The sequence below is a fragment of the Alexandromys fortis genome, unplaced genomic scaffold (genome assembly GCF_014885135.2).
Source record: "Alexandromys fortis isolate MF-2015 unplaced genomic scaffold, M_Fortis_MF-2015_v1.1 scaffold_52, whole genome shotgun sequence".
NCBI classification, from domain to species: Eukaryota; Metazoa; Chordata; class Mammalia; order Rodentia; family Cricetidae; genus Alexandromys; species Alexandromys fortis.
The window spans coordinates 3,343,226-3,351,631 of NW_026067929.1; the positions used below are offsets into that span (position 1 = coordinate 3,343,226).

The 8,406-nt window shown below is 39.7% G+C and overlaps 3 protein-coding genes across 5 annotated transcripts in view; all 3 read right to left on the minus strand.

The window, feature by feature from the left end:
- LOC126503279 (zinc finger protein 58-like) overlaps positions 1–8,406 on the minus strand; it is a 151,352-nt gene that overhangs the window by 117,782 nt on the left and 25,164 nt on the right. The gene's annotated exons all lie outside the window — the stretch shown is intronic.
- LOC126503272 (zinc finger protein 58-like) overlaps positions 1–8,406 on the minus strand; it is a 104,056-nt gene that overhangs the window by 17,172 nt on the left and 78,478 nt on the right. The window lies entirely within an intron of this gene.
- Positions 7–8,406, minus strand: part of LOC126503274 (zinc finger protein 58-like) — a 29,207-nt gene continuing 20,807 nt past the window's right edge. Inside the window, exons 1-3 of one of the 2 annotated variants that reach the window (XM_050144837.1) lie at positions 7,676–7,823; positions 6,488–6,583; positions 7–2,674 (exon numbers count right to left, since the gene is read on the minus strand). In XM_050144837.1, coding sequence (XP_050000794.1) covers positions 1,230–2,674; positions 6,488–6,583; positions 7,676–7,799 — 1,665 coding nt within the window. In that variant the 5' untranslated portion in view covers positions 7,800–7,823 and the 3' untranslated portion in view covers positions 7–1,229. Of the gene's footprint in view, positions 2,675–6,487; positions 6,584–7,675; positions 7,824–8,406 lie in introns of those variants that run through there. The other variant, XM_050144836.1, reaches the window with a different exon arrangement.

The window sequence follows — 8,406 nt, forward strand, 5'->3', positions numbered from 1 at the left end:
CATGCATTAATTGGTATTAACATTTCTATCAATGTTTCACTGTTCTAGAAATGTCTCAACATTTCTACTGCTTCAGGGCACACATCTACTGTACCTGGCTCTGACATTCTTTCCAACTCTTCTCCATGACTTTTGGCTTTAGATGTGTGCAAGGGAAATCACTGACAATGTGTGATGCAGGTGTCACCTTTGGATTGGGGCCCTCCACAGAGGAATATTCTCCACACTCTGATCGTTTTGCATCTGTGTAGCCTTCGTCATCTACCCCACAATTAATACATTGTGGTGAAGGTTGAGAGGTGCCTGACTGTGGGTATAAAGATGAGAACTTGGGTTCATTTAGCTACTGTCCACTCATTAGAATGACAGCATCAAATCCTCCCTAGGATTTATCACCTAGTCAGGCACAAGTTTATCACAAATTAACATCACATGAGTTACAGTTTGTAAAAGGAACTTCAAATGCAGTCAGAAAATGATTGGTTACCCCAGAGCTTTAACACCATTGTTGCTCTACAGGCACTGCGGTTTTTCTCTGAGGCACAGCAGCTGCACCTGAAACTATCACTGCCTCAGCTGATGACGGCACCTCTGCCGCCACAGCTGCTGCCTTGCTGCAGAGGCCTTATAATTGCAGGAGCAATCATGCTGTTTTAACTCTGTCTCTGTCCTTTTATATAAGCAACAAGGATTCCAGAGTCAAACGTGGGATGAAAAACTGCTAGCTCAGCTATATTTTTATTTTACACTAAGGGGAGATGGATGATTCCACTGGGAAAAACAATAGTAAATATTCAGATCTCAGATTCTGGGCAACTAAGGGACAAAGCTATGACATGGTAAAGATTTAATGGAGTATTTATAATTACCGAAGATAGAGATTATTAATAAAGGCAAGTTTCAAACACATTGCTTGAATAAACTGTTGGGAGTTACAGCAAAGAGAAGTCTCTATTCTTCTCTGATGACATTCTGATATGATTAACTCAGTATTATCCATATGTATTTATAATTGTTGGATAATACCTGATTTGTTGACAAAGACTTTCCAAACAAACACTTCGCACACTCACGAAGTTTGCAGTCAGAATGAAACATCTGATGTGTTTTAAGGTTTGAAGAAGTAAACTTTTTAAGACATTTGTTTGACTTCTCCCCTGTATTAACTATATCATGTGTTGAATAAGGATACTGAGATTAATAAAGGCTTTGCTACATTCCCCATAATTTTAGGGATCCTCTTCAGAATGAAGGTTTTTTTTATGTCGGATAAAGGATGAAGGCGAAGAAAAGCATCTGCCACAGTATTCACACTTGTAGGGTTTCTCTCCAGTATGAACTCTCTTGTGTATCCTAAGGGATGAGTTAAGATGAAAGGTTTTGTCACACTCTTCACACTTGTACGGTTTCTCTCCAGAATGAATTCTCATGTGTCTCCTAAGGGATGAGCTACAATGAAAGGCCTTGTGACATTCTTCACAATTGTACGGTTTCTCTCCAGTATGAATTCTTTGGTGAACCTGAAGATCCCTAGAATTTAAAAACCTTTTGCTGCAGTGTACACAGGTATGACAATTGTCTTCAGAATGGATTCTCTGATGGCGTCTAAGGATTATAGATGAGCAAAAGCACCTGTCACACTCTGTACACTTGTAGGGTATCTTTCCATTATGAACTTTCTTGTGTCTCCTAAGGGACGAGTTACAACGAAAGGCTTTGCCACACTCCTCACACTTGTAGGGTTTCTCTTCCATATGAACTCTCCTGTGTGTCTTAAGAGATGAGTGATAATGAAAGGCTTTGTCACACTCCTCACACTTGTAGGGTTTCTCTCCAGTGTGAACTCTTTGATGATCCTGAAGATCCCTAGAATAGGAAAACGATTTGCCGCAGTGTACACAGGTATAAGAACTGTCTGCTGAATGGGTTGATTGATGTCGCCTAAAGGATAAAGAAGAGCTAAAGCTTCTGCCACAGTCTTCACAATCGTAGATCTTGTCTTCAGAATGTATTGTTTGATGTCGCCGAAGGGATGAGGGCAAGTAAAAACATTTGCCACACACTTCACACTTGTAAGATTTCTGTCCAGTATGAAATAACTGATGTTCCTGAAGGTATGTAAAAGAGGAAAAAGTTTTGCCACACTCAACACACTTATAGGGATGCTCTTCTGAATGTAGAGCTTGATGTCGCCGGAGGGATGAAGTGAAGCAAAAACACTTGCTGCACTTCTCACACTTGTATGGTTTCTCTCCAGAATGTTTTCTTTGATGTTGTCTAAGGTATGAAAAAGAGAAAAAACATCTGCCGCATTCTTCGCATTTGTAGGGTTTCTCTCTAGAATGAATTCTCTGATGTTGCTTCAGCATTGAAAGATAGTAAAACGATCTGCCGCAGTCTCCACACTTGTAGGTTTTCTCATCAGTATGATCTTTCTGGTGTATGAAAAGTGCTCCAGCAGTATTGAAGGCCTTGTGACATTCTTTACACTCGTAGGGTTTTTCTCCAGTGTGAAGTCTCTGGTGTGTGGAAAGCGCTTTATAAGAACTAAGGGCCTTACCACATTCTTCACACTTGTAGGTTTTAATCCTTTTATGAATTCTCTGGCATTGACTCTGTAGTGAGTTATGATCACTGTCCTCGGATAAAATGCTATCATCTTCGGGTGTTGTTCCTGTTGAGCAAAAGTTGAGATATGAACAAAAGTTAGAAAATATTCTTCATACTTACAATGCCTATCACTTAAAAAGAATACATTTGTTAACACATAATGAAGCAGTGAAAAGTTAGAGTCATTTCACAACTTACAGGCACTAAGAATAAATGATAAAATATTGTAGAAATGATCTTTACCTTTAGTAGAATATGGAACATCCAAACAGAACATAGACATAATGGCATATAATTCAAAGTTAAATAGCTAAGTAAGTTGCAAGCGCATTTTACTAAGAGAAATTAAGCCATTAAAAGAATAGAGATTGTATATTGCAGGATACCCATGAAACTACAATGTAGCTGAGTCCAGGAAAGAAACTCATTTTGACTTTGTGAATTTGAGACAGAGTCTAATTCAAACATTTTATCCTGCACATATAGTTGTACTTTGGGGGTACAAAAGATATGCTGCACATGTAGACAGTCTACACAAAGACAAAATTCATAGTTCAAATTCAGACATTATTTTACATTTTATTTGAAAGACCAGAAAATATACACCTGAAACATATTGAGTCATGGTAAAACAAAACAAAACAAAACAAAAAACCTTCAGAGTCACCTGTGCGTAATGTAAATTTGGTTGAGACAATATACTTGTCAATAAAGAGACGACAAAATTACTTCTTTCCCCTTTTGCTTGTTTTTGTTTTAGAAGATAAGGTTTTTCTATGAAGATCTTGCTCTCCTATAACTCACTATCTAGACCAGGCTGGCCTTAAACACTATATTAGAGGAAGAAAAACATTTCTACCTTCCATTATCCAGCCCTCTGCTGTTTCTCTGTATTCCATGTCTCCCAATATGATAGTTTAGCGTACCAAGGGGACCCTTATACCTATGCCCAAATTTCATGGTGGTTCAAATGCCCTGTACCCTGGCTTTGAATATCCTCCTCTCAACAAAGGTAATCCCACAGGTGGGATGTCAAGGGCAGATTATGTAAGCAGTCTTCAGCAAAGTGGTAGATGTGACCGAGGCTCTGCCAGAGGGAAAGTCAGCACAACAGGATGAATTAAATCAAACTAAATCACATGTGCCAAGTGAGGAGCCACCACATCAGGTGACAAAAGCAACACAGCCCGAGGAGGAGGTGAGGGGGATTGTGAAAGCTCACCCAGGGCAGCCGTCGAGTTACCTGCAGAGACATCTGGACCAGCTCCTCTGCTATGGATCATCTTTTTGTACAATATGATTATTTATTACTCTCATCATTAAAACACTGATGGGTCAATGGCTAGACAGAATTTTGGGAAGAAAGATTGCAAGGAAGAAGAATGGCAGAGTAAAAGAAGGTGCCAGAAGATGCAGAGAAAAAAGGTGAACATATTGTATTGAAAGAAGGAACTGCAATGTGATAGAGGGTAAATAAAAATGTGGGCACGTTTAAAAAGTAAGAGCCACCTAAAAATAAGCCCAAGCTATCGGCTGAGCATTTACAACTAATAAGTATCTCCATTTCAGTTATTTTGGTAAGGCTGTTGGGACAGAAACTTCTGCCTACAAATGGCATTCCAACCCGACACACCCTTGGCTACTAAGGCATGAGGAAGCTCAAAAAAACTTCCCACTACACAAAAGCAGAGCCAAATGCATCTTGCTAGTCTTCTGTCTCTCATGTGGGCTGCAGTACAAGCAAGCAATTCCTGACAGCTGCCTTCGGATTTGAGCCACCAGCTTGAGCTCCACCCATGCAGTGGGTGGCAGAGTTTGGGGTTTTGCTCATGTGGACAGAAAAGGTTACAGATGTTCAGGAAAGACAGATCCAGATGGTAAAAAAAAAAAAAAATCTTTAAATGGGTTACAGTGTTTAAAAATGTACAAAGTCTTGTGGGAGAAGAGATGGTCACAATATACACACACAAATATATATATATATATATATATATATATATATATACATACATATAATTACATACTTTTAAAATAAAGCAAAAATTCTTTAAAAGCGAATAAAGTAATATGAAAGATAAGACACACAAAAAGTAAAATACATAGAGTGTCCGGAATCCATGTGTTACTGTGTTGTCTGTAGATTTTCTGACTGCTAAAGAAGGAATGAGAGCTGCTGAGACTGCCTGGATTGAGAAAATTGCTGGATTAAAGCAACAGACATAGTTTTTAACATGTATTGACCTTAAAAGGAAAAAAGAAGGGAGAGAGGTTATGATTTCGTTTCCAACAAGAGAGGCTATTTTTGTTACATATAATTTTACTATGTTAAAGATAAAACCATCCTTTTCAAGTAGACAAAAAGTGGGAAATGCTGTAGAATAATCTTTCTCTACATTGTGAAGATGTGTTGCTTTTATTGTTAATAAAAAACTGGTATGTCTATGGTTAAACAGGATTTTTGAAGCTGATAAAATCCTGGCTTTAGAAAAACAGAGTCAGAGCAGTGACCAGGATTCTGAGAAGCAAGAGAAAAACATACAATATGAAGAAAAGGTAGTGCCATGTGTAAGAGTGCAGAAGACATAGGGGTTAATGAAAATGTAAGACCTAATTTGTAATAAACCTGAGCTGTTGTTCGAGCATTTATCATTAATATAAAGTCACTGTATGGTTATTTGGTATAGGATGCCAGCACAGAGCTGATCCATCGAGTTCCTGATGAAAAACACTGCCTAAACGCACAGTACTGATCCCATTAAAAACCTAGACTAATGAAAATATACACTGAGAATCAACAGGAGACCTTGAGAAGAAGTGATCACAAGATATTTTCGCCCATTTGAACTCAGGGAAACATTAGCCATAATGCTGCCTATACTTCCAGCCACAGTGGCTACCATGAATATATCTGACACAAAATGTTTTACCAGTACTGATGTACCTGAAAACAACAGATTGACACACATAAGTTTATAGTTTCTTTACCAAGTTGTTACTGCTTATATATCCAAATACCAGTCCATGTACATGATAAATTAACTTGGAAAAAAAAAAAGCCCTAAAAAACCCATGGAGCCTTACAATTCACTAAAAGGCTTAAATCTACTAACAGTCACGAGAGAGAGCACACAAACACTGAACCCATAACTGGTTTGATGGGCTTCCTGAATCAAAAGCGGAAGGCCTTGCTGCTGTCCTGTCATAATCTTCCTATGTCTAATTGTCATGACCTGCTGAAGAAATTGGGGGTAAAAGTATTGAAAAACCCAAACCGCCTCTGTTAAATTAGCATACCTAGAGGCCCACACATCCCCTTTATATGATATGCTAATGCTTTGATTCTTCCCTAAGAGCAGTGGGGAATGTATGCCCAAAATGAATCTGGTTCGACTGAGTTTTATCCAATGTTTCCACCCCCCCAATTGTTCTGACCAACAGAACTGACACTGTTGAGCCTTCTGTCCCTGCTTGCCTCTCTGTGATGGATTGTGGGTTTCCCTTTATTAACCCATTATGGTCACTTTACTGTAGAGATCTTTCTTGCTTGAGTTTGCTCTCAACCTCTGTAAATAAAAGACTCTTGGTCTTTACCATTCTGACTTCTATTTTTCTGAGTCTTAAACAACAATGGAGATTCAACAAAAGGAAAAACCTTGGAGGTCACTGTAAGTAGAAGCATAGCTTGTAATTGGGGAAATCCAAAGCTTAAGAGACTTAAACCATCATAAAACTGAGACAGCAGCTTTGACAACAAAGACAAAGAGAGACCTAAAGAATGATTCCCATGGTATCATGTTTCAAGGCACATGGGAAAGCCTCACTTTCCGTTGGATCTCAGGATCTCAACTCTGCCCCTGAACCTCTCATTCCTACACACCTGGGTGCACGGTGGCTGCTGCTTGTCTCTCCCCATCTGAAGGCTCTGGTCTTTGCTCCAGAAATGTCACCAGGTGTGGCTTAGGGACAGCAAGACCTGTGTATAGATAAAGAGAAGAAGTTGTTTATGTGTTCTTTTACTCAGAATGGACATGTCCCTGTCTGTACATGACTTGTAAGGACAGAGATGAGGTGACAAATGATTGCAGACAATCAGTTCCTTAAGTGTTTTCAGACAGGATCACTGCAACACATGGAGGAGCCAACAGCACCCAGGGTCTGAGTTTTGTTTCAGGGAAAAAAACAGTAACTTAGAATTGTAACACAGTTCACATAAAAAGTGAGCTCCACCTCTCACACCACTGAATTTCTAAAAGTCCCACTAGAGTCAGGGAAAGACACACCAATCACGGAAAGGTTAAACACAGAAAGACGCAAACAGTGTAAGCAATCTTCCTGTTTTCATTTTTTATTTTAAATTTCATATGTTTTGGGGTTTTCTATTGATATATTACTGTGTGATGTTGATTTGATAATCTAATTAATCTTTATCAATAAAAAATCAGGAGTCAGATATCGGCTAAGAAACTGAAAGATCATAGAAGTACCAGTGACATCCTACCTCTTCCATCCTACCATCCAAAGGGCAGAGATCCTGTCTCAGCCCCGCCTTTCCACGTCCTGTTCCCCTCTCTACAGTCCTCCATGTCTCTATGGTCAGCTGGTGGCTAGTTCTACCCTCTGACTCCAATCAAGCTTTATTTGTCAGGATACAACACAATTAAAACATCACATAGCAGGAGGTTGTCAGACCTTGGGTTTACAAACAATGGTGAGCTGCCATAGGAGTGCCGGTGATGTGGGATTTCCTGCCTGGGCTAACAGGCCAAACAGTGCTGTAATTAACATAGTTTCTTTCTGATTATTCACATCTGGGCGGCAGGAAGGAAAGTGTAGTAGTTTCCTTTTACTTAACTATCCTCGATCCTCTAGAAGAGCAGTCAGTGCTCTTAACAACTGAGCCATCGCTCCAGCCCTGAAATGATATTTAATATAGCGATGTCCTTAATATTTTTGAAAACGAAGGATATGAAACTGACTGTTGAAATGCTCCCATGAGAAACCACACAAAGTGAGGAAGCTACAAGTTGATGGTGAAATAAGAAGTCACTATAGAGGAGATGCTCACCCAGGAATTCCAGGTGGCTGTAATTCTCCAGCATCACATCCCTGTACAGATTCCACTGAGCAGGCTCCAGACATTCCCTCTCTTCTGGAGAGAACTCGATGGCTACATCTGAGAAGGACAGCATTTCCTGAAATAAAGATCAGCAAATGATACCACACATTAATTTAATTAAAACCATTAGTAATTTAAATACCAACATGCATGTTGACTATAGGCAGAACTATTCAAAGGAGGCAAAGAAAATTCTTTCTCACAGAGTAAATGCTAAAAGGTATGCAATCATCACTTTAACAAGAACATGTTTGATATAAAGTTTAAATTACATGTGGGCTGAGTCAGCAGAAGGTAAGCACGCATAGTTCGTACAACATGTGGGCTGGGTGCTCACTGTAAGAAATGGGAAAGAAACCATGGAAAGTATTTCTCATATCATTAAAGTTGAAATGCTCCCTGTCACAGACTTGGGTAAAATAGGCTGGCCTGGAATTTGCTGTGAAGCAGGGGAGGACCAGAGGGCCCTGCCTCCCCCTCACAAACGCAGGGATGACAGGGGTGTGCCTCAGAGGAGACTGACGTTTCTTTTCTATCACTGGTCTGGTTACTAAAATCCCAGGAATACACACAGGTCTGGGAGTTCTCCTCACCTGCTGACCTGACACAAAAGCCTGGCACTGTAACACAAGGCCATGAGAGCTTTTCACCTGTTCCTAGGGCTCCTGCTTCTGGACCAG